This window comes from Aythya ferina (assembly GCF_964211825.1).
Source record: "Aythya ferina genome assembly, chromosome: 14".
In the NCBI taxonomy this organism is placed as follows: domain Eukaryota; kingdom Metazoa; phylum Chordata; class Aves; order Anseriformes; family Anatidae; genus Aythya; species Aythya ferina.
The window spans coordinates 6,095,287-6,112,178 of NC_140312.1; the positions used below are offsets into that span (position 1 = coordinate 6,095,287).

The following is a 16,892-nucleotide window of genomic DNA, read 5'->3' on the forward strand; positions in this document are numbered from 1 at the left end:
AAGGGACCTGGCAAGAGCAAGCCAAAACTGCAGCTACTGACCCATCTCCTCCCTGGCCCAGGTGCACTTGACGAAGGACTCGTTGTCGGAGTTGGAGGGGGGCGCGGCGGGGGGCAGGTTGGGCGCCACGCTGCACACGATGGTGCCCCGGTGCTTGGGGGCGTTGGCTGAGTTGAAGGTGACGAACTCGGGGGTGCCGCTGGCTTTGCGCTGCTCCGGCGTGGCCCGGTCCAGGTTGTTGTGCGCCGTGTCGCCGAGGATGTTGAGCTCGATGGGGGGCACGGCTTGGGTGCCCACGCCCACGCTCTTGGAGAACTCGCTCTTGGAGAGCAGGTCGGGGTCCTCCCGGGCCACCGGCTTGTGCGCCTTGGCGCGGTGGCGGTAGCGCTTGCGGATGAGCACGAAGGCCACGGCCAGGATGGCCACCCCCAGCACGCCGGCCACGATCTCAGCGATCTCCTCCGGGCCCACCGCCCACTGCGTGGGCACGATGGCGGGGGTGATGATGGGCTGCGTGCAGTAGTCCCCCTGGTAATCCGATGGGCAGATGCAGTGGATGGAGCCCTGGGCGCTCACGCAGCGCCCCGCGTTGCGGCACGGGTTGTCTTGGCACTCCTCGGCCAGCTTCTCGCACCTGGGAAGGGATGGGGACAACATCAGCCTGGGAAAGAGGCTAAAGCTGCACCGTCCTGCTCAGAGCTCTGGTTTATCCCACCTGGGGTGCCTCCTCTGGGCTTCTGCCTCCCTTGCCAGCCTCCGTGCTACCTGCCTCTCCTGGCAGAGGGTGGGGATCCTGGCATTTACAATAGTGCTTTTCATAAGGAGGCTGCAAGGTTTACAGGATGGTCATTTTTTGGCATTTTATGGAGCATATGCAGAGCTGAGACTGAATTCTCTGTCCTGCTCTGCCCTGTAGAACCTAAATGTTCTTTCTCACTTGCCTGCAGGACAGGGATTTTCCCTTCCAGCAGTAATGCTCTCCCCGTGCTAGGGGGAATATGCACTGGCTGATTTTCCTTCCTTCCCCCTTTTTTTTTTTTTCCTCTATTACTCTCACTGCAGAGACACCATGAAGTGTTCACTTCTCTTATTTCCTAGCCATTGCGTTAGGATGTGTGAGCCGGCGTGTGTGCCATTCCAGGTATCACACTGCCACCTAATGCCCAGTTACATTCCTTTATCCAAGAGTTGCAGTAATGATTTCTGCCTTCACATTTGTTAAAAACACCACTTTTCACCCCAGCTAAGTGACTCGGGGCCCCACGCGGGGCACCTCTGGTGGCACTGGGCTGGAGGCAGGGGCAGGGAGCTTGGGGAGGGTGCGTGGCTGCGGCGGGTGACACCAAGCAGCAGAGCAGCCTCTGGGCTTGGTGAGTTCTCCAGCTGTGGATATTTGGCAAGCACTCGCTGGCATTTAGTGTAGGGGAAACATATCCGGGCTGTAACATTGCTGGTGAGAACTCCAAAGTGGTATAAACCATAGGGTTCGGGGCCAAAGCCAAACACTGTGATGCCTGGTGATAACAGGGACCAGTAGCACATCATGATCCCAGCCCACCACAGGACACCTCCTGGCCTTACCTTTCGCCCAGGTACCAGTCAGGGCAGTGGCAGGAGTAGCCGGTGGCGGAGAGGACGCAGGTGCCCCCGTGCAAACAGGGCTTGGAGTCACAGGGGCTGTCTCCGAGCTCACAGCGCTCCCCAGAAAACAGCCCGGAGCAGATGCAGGTGTAACCTGGAGGGGTGAGAGGGAGCTGTAAGGAAACCACATCCGCATGGAGGAACTGGTGAGAGCGGTGTGGAGCAGTGCCCGGCACTGATAGCACAAATGGAGGGCTCAATCCAGCTGCCTGAGCACACGCACTTGGTGCTGCTGGATGTTTGTGGGGCACCCAAACCGTCCTTGGAGGACTGGTACCCACATTACAGGACCTGGAGCAGTTGCTGGAGGCTTTGGGTGCTGCAGAGCTGTTTAGGGAAGAGAAGCCTGCCCTCTCCTGACACAGCGCTTCTCCAGACAGCACGTGGCTTTACCTCATGGAGAAACTGGGGGACAAACTTAGATTAAAGGAAGGGGAGCCTGGTGGGCTGCATCAGCATTTCTGGCCCTGCTAAAAGCAATCCCGTGCAACCCATTGTTCTCTGCAGCCTCGGTCCTGCGAGTCCTGGCGGTGCGAGGCGCCTGTCTCAGCACGCCTGGCTTCTCCTGCCTGCAGGAGGTAACTGGTCGCAGCCAGAGGAGCCCGGCACACCTGGGGACATGGAGGGGCTGCTGCTGCCTGGGTTTGGGGCTGCTGCTTCACGTAGCCCCAAAATGGGAACATCTCTGGCTCTGCTGAGCTCCTGCCAGTCCCTCGGCTGGCGGTGCTGTGCGGGAAGGTCAGGCATGCCACGCTGCAGCACGCTCCAAGCCTTGGCTGCTCAGCCACGAGCCAAACTTCCCCGCTTTAGAGCGCAGCGCGAGCAAGGGCAGACCTGTTCCCACACGTGTGCCAGGGGCTGTGCAGCCAGGACGTGCCGGCGCTCGCTCGGCAGGTGCTGGACATTGCCTGTGGGGCTGCGTGTGCGCACACACACGTGTTCCTGGGCGCGGGGCTTGCCTGCGTTCGCCCTGTGCTCCCGGTTGATGTGGTGCCTGGTCTGGCTTTGACCCTTTCGGCACAGACGCGTTCTCACGTGGCTCGTGGCCCACCCGGGCTCGTTTGCCCAGACGTGCCTTAGCCTGTGCGGGTAATCCTGTGCCTGCGGTCCCCGGGCAGAGCTCTGCACAAACTCGCGCTGCGTGCCCGCGGTGTCCAGCAGTGAGCCCGCGGGGCTGCAGGAAGCCGCACGCCCCGGCTAACCTCACAGCTACGCCTCCCTCCAGCAACCCCTGCCCTGCAGAAATGCCCTGTGCAATCCTGCTGGGGCTGCATCCCACAAGAACCCTGCTGGGCAGCTGGCCGTTTGCAGGGGAGGCTGTTCACGCTGGGAGGAAGCTATGGGAAGGGCGCTGGGTGATTATTAACAAGGGAGGGATTTTTTCTTTCCCTTTTGTATCCTCTCTGCAAAGCTTGCAGGTGCTGCCTTGACCCACTGCAGAAGTGAGTTTTCACCTGTAGGGCTTTGAGCCCCTTCCAGGCCAGCCAGAGGGGATTTCCAGGCAGAGAGGTGCAGGGCTAAGGCTGAGGCACTAGGGCCAGGCTAACTGGTGTGGACAGCTTGCGTCAAACGAGTTCACCTGAGCCAGGCAGCTGCTGAGTCGGCAGGGCTGGGGATCTCGTTCCCAGCAGCTGCGGGCAGGGCAGGAGGAGCTCTGCTCCCTCCTCCGGTCCTTGCTTGCTCGCTGGGCAGGGTTTGGGCTTTGGCAGCTGACCCAAGGAGCACAGAGCTCCTGCCCCACTCCACAGCCTGCAGAGCCCTGAGGGTGCCCGTCTCAGGCGATGGGGTGCTGTGGGGTGCAGCCCTGCAGCTGTGCTGGCAGCTGGGATGTGGGTGCACGGCAGTGGCATGAGGGGGGAGCTGGGAGGGGTCCTCACCCTGGAATGAGCCCTTTTTGTGATGCAGCTGGTAGAAAAAGCCCTTTGATGGGAGCTGGGGCTGTGGGGAGCCTGTCTGGGGCAGAGCCTGGTGCCAAACCTCTGCTGAGCACCCGCACCCCGCGTTAACCTGCCGCTCTCGGCTGTCAGCTTGCTGTTTTCCCATATCCTTTCCCATAGCCCCGGGGAGTCACCGAGTGCAGTGGGGATAGATGAAGATCTTGGCTTGTTTCTGCCCAGATACCATCGCTGCATGATCCCATCTCGCCCAATTCCGACCTCACTAATGGCTCCTTAAGCAAAGGGGATGTAGCGGGGAGGGTGGAATTTCTATTTGCGTCTGAATTTTTGGCAAAGGTGCTCTCTCCTAGGTCATGCACGCTCCTTAGAAATGTGCTCCTGCCCTCTGGGCCAAGGCCCTCTGCTGAGAGCCAGGAGGATGATCTCATGGCCCCGGCTGCTCCTGCACTGAGCCAGCTATCCCTTGAGTTCCCCTGGGACCGGGGACCTCTCACTCAAGAAGCCCCTTGATAGGGACAAATGAAGAAGTTGTGACTTTCCCTTCCCTCGCTGCTCCCCTGTTGCTCTGCGTAGGATATCCACGTACCTCCTCCGTGGGTTTCGGAGCACATCCCGTTGTTGAGGCACGGATTGCTGCTGCAGGCGCCGGTCGGGGAGCAGCACTGCTTTATCCCCACCTCCTCTACCACTTCCTTGGATTGCCCTTTCCCGGGCAGGAGGACAACTTCCCTGCCGTTGATCGCAAGCACATCCAGGCAGCCCCTGAACCCTCGTGTGACTCTCTGGGACTGGAGGGGTTGCCGGAGGCCCCCAAAAAGCAGGTCTCGTCTGTCCCGGGAGATGCCACAGGTCCCTGGCAGCTGGAGAGAGGCGTTCCCCAGGCCATCGATGAGCAGGCGGACAGACGTGTTCTTCACCTCCAGGAAGACCGAGTGCCACTCGCCGTCGCTCACGAGGCGCGAGGAGGAGAGGTTCCCGGTGTAGCTGCCCCGACAGCTGTACCCGAGGTGAGGCACCCCGTTCACCACCTGCAAAACACATCCCAGGGGGCCCGGTTAGCTGTGGTACATGTGGGTGGTGTTTGTGGGGGCTCTCCGCATTCCTCTTGCTACTTATTCCCCTCTCTCTCTGCCTGAGCGTTGTGAGTCAAGAGGGATCCCAGTTTTTGGGCCCCAAGAATTACCAGCCAGGCAAATACAGCCCCTGAAATCTCCTTTATTTTACAAACCACCTTCATCTTGCTGGCACAACTTCGCCCATGGCCCTGCAACCACTGACCACTGGGAGGGAGGGAGGGAAGCTCACCTTTCCCTATAACAGGGTGCAGAGCCGTGTGATAGTGCTGCTGCAGCTGCTCACCCTTCCTTCCCCCTTCCCAAGCATAATCAGAGCCCTGGTATTCAGGCTGTCCTAACTCCATCACTGGGCACAGATGGGCTCTTGTTCTGAGCCACGTGGCCTTTTTTATTTTCTCACTGTCTCACTAGTGGTGGGGAAGGTGCTGGAGTGGTTCCTGCTTTGGCATGGGTGAGGGATGCTGAAAGGACCTCGACGAGGAGCAGCACCTGGCAGCTTTCTCTGGGGGGAGGCAAGGAGAAGGCAGGAGGCAGAGAAAGGGATTCCTGTTGTACCTCATCAGCCTGCCAGAAACCCAGGCCAAAGCTGCTAATAGGGGTTGCAATCCAGTCCTTGCTCTCCAGCAGATGGGAGGGAGACAATCAAGTTACTGAGCTTCCAAAAGCAAACCATGGTCTCCTGCACTGAACTGGGCCATCAGGAATTCCTGTCTGCAACCCAAGATTCCTCTTTAAAACTCATGGAAGAAGGAGGAAGGAAAGGTTGGCTGTGTTGTTTTGGGATGAACTCAGGGATAAATCCCTTTTTCACCTTTTTTTTCCCCAGGGCTCTGTTGATAAAAGCTCTCCTTCATAGAAGCCAAGAGCCCATGGAGAAGGAGAAATGACAGAACAAGACATTCACAGAAAACTTGCAGATCTTGCTGCTGGGAATCCCAAGCAGATGAGATCTCCACTGGGGAACATTAGAGACGAGGAGTGGCGATGCTTGGAAGAGGCTAGAGCAAGAGGAATGATTATGGGCTACACCAAACTGTAGAGGAATCTACATCTGCTATGATCGGGCTGCTCTGGAGGGGCCAAATGCAGAGTGGGACATCAGTTCACTCTTAGAGAAGTCTGTGGCACAAACAAAGCTCAGTGAGAGGAGAGAGCACCTGCCAAAAGAAGCAGGGATGACAAAGGGAAGGGAGAACTGGATGCAGCCGGCACGCGCCATGGAAGGGCCTCAGGGCAACGTGTGTGTAAATCCCTTTGCACGATTGGCAGGCACACCAGAGAGCTTTGTCACTTTGCTTTATCTGGAGGAAGGTGATTTCACTTCAGATGGGTCTGTAGATTGGGCTTATCGATTTCTGGGGCTGGGAGACAGCTGAGAACTCGATTCCCTGGAGCAAGAGCTGATGGACTGCCAAGTCCTTCCCAGCGTGCCTGGCTTGCCATCCTGTCACTGCGTCCTGCTTCTGAATATCGGTAGAGCTTAGCAACTGGAAGAGCAATGATATGTCTACTCCTGGGAGAAGCTGAACCCTTTACCAAATCTACAAACTGTCAGCTAAAATTCTTTCACAGCTTTGTCTCATACCTAGAAAGCTTAAAAGCACACCACAAAGCTTAAAATCCTGAGGGCTTCCTTCAGTCATTCAGGCCAGACAGACCCTTCTTGAGAAGCTATATTTCTCTCATCAGCCCTTTGCAGCATGGCTTAAAGTCACAGCTGGAGGTGGGCACAGGACATAGAGATGATGTTTCTCTGCTTTTGTCCTTAATGGCTAGGGCTGTGACAGCAAGGAGCAACACATACTTTGGGTAGGTCTCTGGGTGTTGGCCACTGCACAGCTTCCTGTCTGTGTCGGTCTTTTGTAGCAGTGGGAAGAAAAGTGTTTCAAAATAGGAAGATGGGATTGCGAAACCATGAGAAGGGATGAGGGAGCTCAGGGACAGGATGAACACTTACAGGTAGATTTGCAGTGTGTAGATCACAATGTGATTAGTCTTGGGGATAAGTCTCAGTAAGCTGATAAGTACATCCCGTGATCTTGGTCTCCAGTTCGACCAATTTTAATTGGCGGGGAATATACAAACCCCCTATTCTTTATTCATCTGCTTTTCTAGATCAATTACTAGAGATGTTTACTACTGCATCTTCTTTCTCCGGTAACCTTCCCTGAAACAATAAGTGCTTTTTACACTGGAAAGAAGCCCTGCACGTTGTGATCCGTACCTCCAACACGGCCTGGTCGGTCCCGTTGGCGGAGAACACCACGGCGTGCTGCTGGTGGGTCTTCAAACGAAAGTGCATGTGCCAGGACCCCGCCTGAGAGTGCTGGTACCAAATGTAGCTGTGGCCCCCAAACCTCACAGCCGTTCCTGGAAGCAGAGTGAGCAAAAGGTCTCATCTTTGTCACATTTTGAGGCTGTTTTCAGCCTTGCCTCTTTTCCCAGCCAGACACCATAGCTGCCCAGCAACAATCCTGCCCACAGCAACCCATGTGCAGCTGCACTGCAGCTCCCACAGCTCCCATTTGGTATTCCCAGTATTTCTTTTGGGTACAGAACTGTAAGACAGTCCTGCAATAGCAGCCGTGAGAGTTCTGTCCCACAGCAGCTTCTGGGTGCCCTCAGAATGGTCTACAACACCCTTGGATTTCCTCTTCCTTTAATATGTCTTTATCTTAGCCTACAGTATCTCCCTACCTTTCCTGCCCAAGTGATGTGTTAACCTCTGTTGTCTCATTACTTGAAGCACTCTAGAGTACACATAACAAATATGCTCTACTTGCCTTCCCTGGAATTTATCAGTTTGTCTCTATTTTTATGAGCCCTGAATAAACACAGGAGCTCAAAGATTGAAAATCTAATCACTGAGCTTTGTTACTTGCTAGGTATGAGTGACTTTTGCCAATATTACTGTTGCTTAATTAAATGCTACAGGAGATTCATAGAAAAAAAAAAAAAAAAAAAAAAGAGTGAATTATTTAAGTTCTAAGAGGTTTATATTGTGGCGTGCTACCAAGAAGGATTGCTCACCATTGCAAGAACAGATTTGCTCCAGGCTGTGCCGCGGCGTGAGGACGCTGAGCCGGGCAGTGCTGTAAGTAGACATCATGCCTGGATCCAGCTGAATGGTCTCCTTGCAGACACGGTGGGCACAGTCTGACCCATGGCACGGCACGTGAATTGCCTTCTTCATCCGCAGTCCCACAAGCTGGTCCATCTCCCCCGCTGAGACGGTGATCTTGTTTGCCAGCACCCGAGGCTCATACAGGGAGCCATGGGGCTCTCCGACGGCCAAGAGCAGGTCCACCCCATCAGAGGCAGCCGCGGGCTGTAGGCTGGCCATGTGGATGTTCTGGCGCCGGGTGACAAGGATGTTTCCTAGAAACCTCTGCAAGTTGCGCCAGTGATCCCCCACGAACTCCTCCGGGGAGAGGTGTCGGAAATGCAGCACCACCGCCTTGTCCAGCGCCTCCTGCGTGAAGCACCACACGTGGACGTTGACGGTGGTGCTGGCGGTGAAGGTGCCGTCACTCACCGTCACGTTCAGGAGGTAATGGCCATGGGGAAGCTTGTCCCCAGCGATGATCTTTCCGTCTGTGGCCCCAACGGAGAAGCGTCCCTCCCGGGGCACTTCTGCCACCAACGTGTACACCAGCGTGTCGTGGGGGTCCCGATCTGTGGCGTGGATCTTGCCCAGCACGCCGCCTCGGAAGGCTGCCTCATTGGTGGTGATGAATATCTCCAGGGGAAGGGCGGAGGGGGCGTACTGGCTCTGCTCAGTCACTTGGATGTTTATGAATGCCGATGAGGACAGGGGAGGGATGCCGCTGTCGGAGACCTGACAAAGAAAAGAAAAGGACCTGTTACAGCCGTGTGCTGCTTGCCGTCCCCTGAGGGGCTGAGGTTTTGCCAAAGGACAGTGCCCTTCGCACAGGCAGCAATGGGTGGGAGCTCTCAGGCAGCAGGAATGGAGAAGGAGCAGGAAAAATTGGCAGCAGCGTTGGACCTCTGCCTGGGGCTGGCTTCCCGAGGGAAGCGGCAGCGTGCCTTCCAGCCTGGAGACTGATTGAGTCCTTCTGTTCGTGGTGGGGTCGCGCTCATTTCCATGTGCTCATCAGCAGCTGAGGCACACCTGAGTGGCTCTGATTTCCTGAGGATTAATCATCTTTAGAGCTGCTGCCAATCTCTGGTGTTCCATACGTAACCGGGTGTACAGAGATAGATAAAAGCAGTTACGCATGTTGACACATTTGCTCACCTTCCGGACTATTTAAGCCCATATCCCACCTCTGACAATGTCTGCCTAGCATGAGCCAAGGAAGCTCAGAATAGAAAAATGTGAATAATCAGATTACAGGATAAGTCTCTCCCTCATCTTAGGCAGTTAGTGGTTGAGGTTTGTAATAATAATAGTACCTAGCTTTTAGAACGACTGCTAGTACTGGAGAAGTATGTACTTTATATGTTATTATGCTATTGTTTGTAAAACACTATCCTTAGTGATAACATTGAAAATTAATTCATTTACACTGCCACAGTAGAAACCCTCAAAAAGAGGAGCTTAAATCACTTCTAGGATACTTGGAGAAAATTTGCATGATCACTTTAAACTGAAGTTGCTAGAATTACGCTGGGAAAAGCATCTGCCTAAGGACACTGCTGACAGAGCACTTCTCATGATCATGTTAACTGATTTTATCAATGCTGAGGCTGGTTCCCAGCTTCTTGTGGGCAGACTTTGCAGAGCAATGAGCTCTGAATCTGACTTCAAACTGCAGAATTTTTTCCTGGATTGGATTTCTCCAATACCAGGGAATTTCCCATTGGGCTGTGCCATCCTAATCTCATTGTGTTGCTCTTAAACCCCGGTGGGAGTCCAGCTACCAGGACAGAAAGGCAGGCTTTACCTGGACTTGTAAAAGGTACTGCTCTTTCATTCTTCTGTTCAGGACGGATGATGTTACCAGCAGACCATTTTGGGTGACATCAAAAGCCTTCCCATCATTGCCCTGTGTAATCTGGAATGAATACGGTGGCCCATTTTCTGGGGAGTCTCTGTCACTCATGACCAGCTCCAGGACACTTGTTCCCACGGGGGCATTCTCCTGAAATGTAGAAAGATGCTAGGGAAGAAAGAGAAGCAAAGAGACAAGGCCCAGGGGAACTCATATTGCTCCTAGGGCTGCTGGATAAGGAACAGCACCCCAGCTTACCTGCACCACCACGCTGTAGTTGAGCTGGAAGAACCGAGGAGGGTTGTCATTGACATCAGACACATGGACACGCACGGCGACATCACTGGACTGAGCAGGGTGGCCGTTGTCCGTGGCTCGAACTGTCAGGGAGTAGCTGGAGATCTGGAGGATTCATAGTACATGGTCACTTGGAGAAGTGCAAGAGTGGAGGCTTTTTCATGTTCATCTTTTACTACTACAGCTTGTTAAATAGCTTTGCCCTCAGCTAGTGGTCTCCCTCTGTAAATCAGCACCTTGCTGCAAAAATCAGCCTCACAGTAGCTGCAGAGCAGGGAAACAACTTGCCAAAGATGGATGAGGCCCAAGCTGAGCAAACATCTGTCAGCAGTGGTTTGAGCTGCTACTGCTTTATGGAAGAGATTGTCCAGATGGCCTTTCCAGCTCCTGCCCATACCTATTTTCTGTAATGCTCTGATGAATATGGGCATAAACCAGCCACATTGGTTTCCATTTTGGGGCTGATTCTCACCCAGACAGCTTGAAGTACTGGTAGAGCAGATCACAGCACAGAGCTGTGACCACTGAAGTCTGTATTGCCTTCTCCAAAGCCCACTGTTTCTACACCTATGGGTCTAGGAAATGATTGAATGAATGAAAGAGTTGCTCTCTGCTTATGGCATTATCAGGAGATCATTCAGAAAACAGCAGGCAGCTGAATATACTGTGCTCCCTTGGGCTTCTGTGACACATCAGTTTTAATTTTCCTGTTTCCATTTTCTTGAACTCACCTCTTCCCTGTCCAGATGCTTGGCAATACTTATCTGCCCGCTTTTGGGCTGAATGGCAAAATGTCCCAGTGGGTTCCCTTCCACAATTGAATATGTGATCTGGTTGTTCATTGCTCCATCCAAGTCATCAGCTGACACCTGTCAGAAGAAAAAACGACTAGGACTCCTGGCCCCAAAGGGCCTGGCCATGGGGGAATCCCCAGGGATGTGACCTCTTTGTAATTGAAGGGTATTGGTTTGAGCTTGCTTTAAATGAGGAGGAAAGAAGGTGTTTTATATCAGTGTCATTCATGAGTTTCTCTGGGAAAAAAAAAAATATAAGCAAAGCTACAGAATTGGCTTTCTCCTTGTTTCTTTCCTGACCTCACCATCCTTGTTATAGTAACGCAGGCTCGGCAGTGGATTCCACATGGCAATACCCTGACTCCTCTATTCTGCAATAGGGAATCCCCTGCCTTCCTCAGGCCTCAATGGTGTGGGCTATGGGCAGGCATTTTAGCTCTTTTGGGAGGTCCTCAAAGCTCCTGAGCCCTCCTTAGGTTTTCCAAGCGTTCATTCAAAGGTGCCTTCTGAAGCAAAGTGTCAGCCCTGTCTGTAGGCTGCTGGGAATCCTTGCGATCACCCATTTTAAAGTCATGCCTAAATCCTAGGTGCTGAATATCACAAACCCACTGAACTGGCTGTGTCCAAGGCAGAGTAAAGTGCAAAGGAAGAGCAAATAATGCATAGTGCAGAGGCAAAGACAGCGGCTTTTTTTTGTAATCATACCGTGAGGATGATTTCTCCAACTGCAGCATCCTCCCGGATATCAGCGAAGTAGGGGTCTTGGATGAACTCTGGTGCATGGTCGTTAATGTCAGTAATGTTGATCACCACCATGGTGACATCACTTAGAGAAGCTGAGCCCTTCCTTGTGCCCTCAATGGATAAGTAATACTCATGACTCGCTTCAAAGTCCAAGCTCCCATTTATGTATAAGGCACCTGCATGGGCAGATGGGCAGAAAAGGACAGAAGATACTTTAAATGAATGGTACATGAGAGTTTTTTGGAATACTTCAGGACTACCAAGATGCTTGCCAAGACTGCCAGCTGGTAAGGTGCTGTTGATCTGTTTTTGACCTTTTCTGGTTAAAGCAGGATATTGAAAGTCATGGCATCACATAAAACAAGCTGTAATTGAAGTGATTCTGCCATAACCTGCCTGTGTTTGGTATCAGGTGTCTGAAGAGGTGAAACAACCTCTCGTTCTGGAAGGTCTCCAGGAGTCTTGATTGGAAGAGATCTGGGACAAAATAGGATGAGAATCCAACAATGCTATCAAAGGCTGTGACCAAGGCAGTAGCAGAGCACCACACACTGGTGTCGTAGGCAGGGTGAAAAGGTGTGAGATGTAGATGCAGAACTGTACAGGAGAAAAAGGTGTATGGCAAGGTGTTGAGATTTGTAACCAAGGTTTGGGATGTAGTATAGAAGGAAAAGGGAGGCTGATGAACTCAGAAAATGATTGAGGAACAAGGAATAAAGACGTACATTGAAAGAAAATAAAAAATTAAAGGAAAAAAAAGGAAAGGGACACAAGAACACAATGGGACATTGTACTTCACTGTTTTCCTGGGTTCTGCACTGCAAATGCCACAGAATTATTCCCTGGAAATTACACTGCTCTGCTGTCTTTTAAGGGGTACATGCTAATGAGAAGATCATTTTGGAAAAAGTAGCAGGAGCCTTGAAGACACAGAAGCTGAGGAAGGCGCTGTGGGTGAGGGTGTTACAGCCAAGAGCAGTAGGCCACTGAGGATGCAGCCGGTGCTTGTTCCAGGGATCTAACACTGGCCTCGCGATAACAGCTCTTATCAGATCACTGTGCAAATAGAGCAGTGCTTTATTTGGCTGGTAAACCTGTCTCAACACCTGCTTGTGGTTAATGGATTGGTAATAGCCACATTCATTGAGTGCTGCCTAATAAAACTGCCTGTTAGCTTGGGCTGCAGGTACCTTGTAAGATCACAGTGGAGAGGCTTTCTAAATGAAATCACCTTGCCTAGCATTTTGAAGTGGAAAAATTTCCCCATCCTAATCTCCACGTAATCCTCTTTCTCACAGACCCATCTCAGATCCCAGAAATGTAGCAGGAATCTTTCTGTTAATTTCAGGAAGATTGGGGTCGCACTTAAAGTGGCTTAGCTGACAAATTTAGTGTAGAAGACTGCACTCCCTACCCCCATTCTGTACTCTCTATACGGGCAGAAAAGATCTGTGGCCAAGACTGACTGCTTGGAGACATCAGGGGAAGCTCTTTTAGAAAATGGAGTACTCTAACATCCTCCTTTTCCCCCAGCCCTTTCCTCTGACATACATGAAGACACATGTGAAGAGAATAATGGGGAGTGTTAAACAGAGGCTGGGAAGATCAGAGGTGAAGGAGAGACAAATGTGAGAACAGGGAGAGAGAGGGGTAGAAGTGAAAGGTGGTAAGAAAAGACCTTCAGAGAAACAGAAGGGGAAAAGAGGGGGATGAAAGCCTGAGAAATGTTTAAGAATCAGCAAAGTGGGTGAGGGTGAAAGAGGAAAGGCATAAAAAGAGCAAGTGCAATACATTACAGTGATTAAAGTCAGAGGAGAGAAGAGCAGAAGTGCAAACCAAAAGGAAAAGAACCAGAGAAGGAGGCATCAGACTGTCTTACCTGTATTTGAGTTGAGCTGAAATTTCCCATGGTCATTGCCATTCACAATTTCATACTTGATTTCTGTGTTTTCTGTGTTGTCCCTCGTCAACGCTGACAAGTTGAGGACCTCCGTGCCCACAGCCACGTCCTCCTGTACCATAGCCACATATTCAGGGGCCAGGAAAACAGGCAGGTATTCATTTAGATCCACGACGGAGACGGTGACAGTGCCGAGAGCAGAGAGGGGCTCTGGGGAGCCCCGGTCGGTAGCACAGACTGTCAGCTCAAAGGCGGAGTGCTGCGAGTCCTTCAGGGGCTTTTCCAGCCGGATCACCCCCGTGGTTTCCTCAATTGAAAAGTGTCCATTGGCGGAGTCAGAGAGGGAATAGACCACCTCGGCGTTGGGACCTGGAAGGATAAGGGACAGGCTGCGTTAGTGCATGGGTAGGAATGCTGCTGGTTTAAAGGTGTTTATGCAGTAGGAATGTAGGTACCTAAGTGACCTAAAATTTATAGATAAAATGGAGGCTGTATGAACATCCCCTTCCAAGGTGTCTCTGTCCACCTGCAGGTTCAGACATCGAGCCACCTTCAGCCATCAGCATCACATGTCTGTGTTTACTTGTGCTTCTAAGTCTTAATCCCCATGTTTTTAAATGCTATTTTCCTTCATCCCTGCTTCCAAAGCAGATAAATATCATCTTGCTTTTATATCACCGTAAGTTGAGTCTCTCCTGGAGAGGTTTATTGAAAGATCCTTTCTTAAGAGCCTTACATACATGAAAATCTTTCACTTTCAGAAGGACCTCTCCATCCATATCATCAACCCTCTCCAGACACAAAGCTCCTTTTCTCCTTATTGTGCCCATTCTCTTTCTCCATCTTTGGTACAATTTCTGTCCAGTTTGGAGCCCAGACAAACTGCATGTCACAGTTTGTGCTGTGCATCATAGTTACAGTTCCTGAGCTTTTCCTCAAAGTCTTCAATTTTCTACAGATATTGCACTTCATACAGCATCACAAGAGTGATGATGCCAGCTTGCTATCCAAGGACATGCCAGTGATGAGATCCAGGCACGTCTTGCCAAGGTTCAATCATCTGTGCCCAGTGCTGCTGCCCTCCCCTAAGTTTTAAAGGTTTCTATTCAGGATGGAGGATGGACTCTGCTAAGAAGTAAATCCCATCCCGACTCACCTTCATCAAGGTCCCTGGCAGCAACCACAGCGATGGGTGTCTTTGTCGTGGTGTTGTCAAAAACGGCCACGGCGCAGTGGCTGGGGAAGAACCTGGGCGCGTTGTCGTTCGTGTCCTCCACGCTCAGCATGATATCTGCCTGGCAGGAACGGCCTCCGCCGTCAGTCGCTTTGGCGACGAGGTGGTAGGTAGGCTTCTGCTCCCGGTCGAGAGGCGCAGAGGTGGTCAGTTCCCCTGTGGGAAGGAACAGGAGGTGGTCTTGGCTCCTGCAACCACAGCTGCAGCCCAGGAGGGCTCGGAGAGGCTCAAGCAGGCTGCGCCCTGAGCAAACCGTGGGAGGAACGGACTGAGTTTGAACGCTGGCTGTAATCAGGTTAATAGTGGTGATGTGTCCACACCAACAGCTCAGGGCTGTTCTCAGATCTCTGCCAGCCGTTGCCCTGGCAGGGCTTGGCACGGGGAGTCCTGCAACTCAGGCTGAACCTCATGCAAGGGATGCCAACACAGGATAAAAGTGCTCATAAATCTTTTATTTCAACTCCCCTTTATAAACCTCACTGCATCAAGCCTCCTGCTATGTGACAAACCCCACGTAATCCCTGGAAGGATCACTGTGTCTGCCTGGACAGGAGGACAACTTCGCAGATCCAGGTCTCACCTGTGTGTGGGCCAAGCCGAAACTCCTCTGCGCCGGGGCCGTGGAGGCTGTAGGTGATCTGGGCATTGCTACCAACATCAGGATCAGTCGCTGATATTTTCAAAATGAAGAGACCTGGCTGAGCATCTTCAGAGACTCTCCCAGTGTAGAATATCTGGCAAAGACAGAAAGTGTGATTGGTATCTAAACCATTTCCAAAATACCTTCACTTCATACGGGGAGGAATGGACTAGCAGAAGGTTCAAAGAGAAGGGCAAAACAGAGGAGAGCACAACGTGCCTAATGTCTAGCTGTTGTGAAAGATGACCACAATGTCAGGAGATGCGAGCACAGACTAGAAGACAGGCCTGTTATGTTTGGCACTTTTATGGCCCTAGCCAGAACAGCAGCCAACTGTGAAAACCACAGCCTGGGAAGGATACAGAACACTTGGAGAGAGGTTTGGAGATGAAGAAAATACGACCCATGGTTAACCTAATCAGTGCCATTTAGCTTTATAAAAATACAAATAAATATCAGAGCAATCATTTTAATTATGACTATCTGGAAGAGACTGTTGCATCCCTGTTTCCAGTATGATTCAATTTCAACACGTGGGCTGACAGATGATGCTGTGAAGCTCGGGAGCAGACAATTAAGAGTGGCTGCAAACCTCCACCTCTGCCTCTAGGAATGGGCCAGGTAGTTTTAGTAAAATGGATCTTGTTTGTGAACAGGGGGTCTCAACGACAGCTTGAAGCTCTTTTAAAGCCTAGATTTCTTCATTAGAAAGTGGTAAATAATAGATTTAATTTTTCTTATCCTCCCTCTTACACCAGGCAGAGAGCTGTTGAGGTTGCTATAGGGACATTTCAGCACCCAGTCCTTGTCTCTGCTGGGAGAACGTGAAGGTCAGTAATTTGCATTATGCCACTGGGAAGAGAGTAGCCAGCTGCTGGGCTGTGGACTGGGACCAGTGGGAGGTGAGGACTGGGACCAGTAAGCTCATTTCACGCAAGCCTTTGAATCTCCTTTGGGAAACAACTGCTTCTGTCCTTTCTCACCACAAGTAAATCCATACCAGCGATCAGCTCTCTGCAGTAACAACACTCCTGATGGGAATCTTTCAGCTTAGCAGGATATAAACTTTGTAATTTACATGCCCCTACCCAGGAGGCTTCCTGGCATTGTTTATCTCCAAGAATTATCCTTCATAATGCTTAGGTGCTCACTTACTGCTGGCAAACATGCTTGGAGGCTAGATTTAATGTTCTTGCTTGACGTGCACCTTAATTAAATTTGCTAAGTATAATCAAAGCAACAGGATTGTGTGAGAAGAATAATGACAAGCCAAACCCTCTCAACATGTGCTCTTTCTGCCTTTTCTTCCTTGCTCTTGTGTTCTCTCCTTCCCAGCCACTCCCCTCATGCCCCCAGATGTACCGGGACAGATGTCTTACCTGACCACACTCGGGGCTGTTGTCATTGATATCCAGAACAAAAATTTCCACTTCTGTGGTAGCCTGAAATTTCCCATCAGAAGCCATAACCTTGAGGAGATATTTCTCTGTATCTTCCCTGTCCAGAGGCTTCTTGGAAGAAATTGTCCATTCTCCTTCGATTTGGTTAACTTGGAACTGTCCTAGCGTGTCTCCTTCTAGAAGGGGCAAGAAGAGGCAAGAAGAAAAAAAAAAGAAAAAAGAAAAAAGGCATTTACTGAGCGTTGAAAATCAGAAGTGGTAAGGAATGGGGGTATTCCATGCCAGTCCTGTAGGAGAGTTGAAGGACTGGCAG

General features: G+C 51.5%; 1 protein-coding gene across 1 annotated transcript in view; it reads right to left on the bottom strand.

Annotated features, from left to right (window-relative positions):
- The window catches only part of FAT2 (FAT atypical cadherin 2), a 55,030-nt gene that overhangs the window by 2,264 nt on the left and 35,874 nt on the right, over positions 1 to 16,892 (bottom strand). The window contains exons 11-23 of the mRNA XM_084535671.1: positions 16,559 to 16,755; positions 15,120 to 15,273; positions 14,462 to 14,695; positions 13,285 to 13,674; positions 11,367 to 11,581; positions 10,599 to 10,736; positions 9,829 to 9,972; positions 9,523 to 9,720; positions 7,646 to 8,453; positions 6,840 to 6,985; positions 4,126 to 4,567; positions 1,582 to 1,735; positions 42 to 634 (exon numbers count right to left, since the gene is read on the bottom strand). Of these exons, the coding sequence (XP_084391797.1) occupies positions 42 to 634; positions 1,582 to 1,735; positions 4,126 to 4,567; positions 6,840 to 6,985; positions 7,646 to 8,453; positions 9,523 to 9,720; positions 9,829 to 9,972; positions 10,599 to 10,736; positions 11,367 to 11,581; positions 13,285 to 13,674; positions 14,462 to 14,695; positions 15,120 to 15,273; positions 16,559 to 16,755 (3,813 nt within the window). The remainder of the gene's footprint in view (positions 1 to 41; positions 635 to 1,581; positions 1,736 to 4,125; positions 4,568 to 6,839; positions 6,986 to 7,645; positions 8,454 to 9,522; positions 9,721 to 9,828; positions 9,973 to 10,598; positions 10,737 to 11,366; positions 11,582 to 13,284; positions 13,675 to 14,461; positions 14,696 to 15,119; positions 15,274 to 16,558; positions 16,756 to 16,892) is intronic.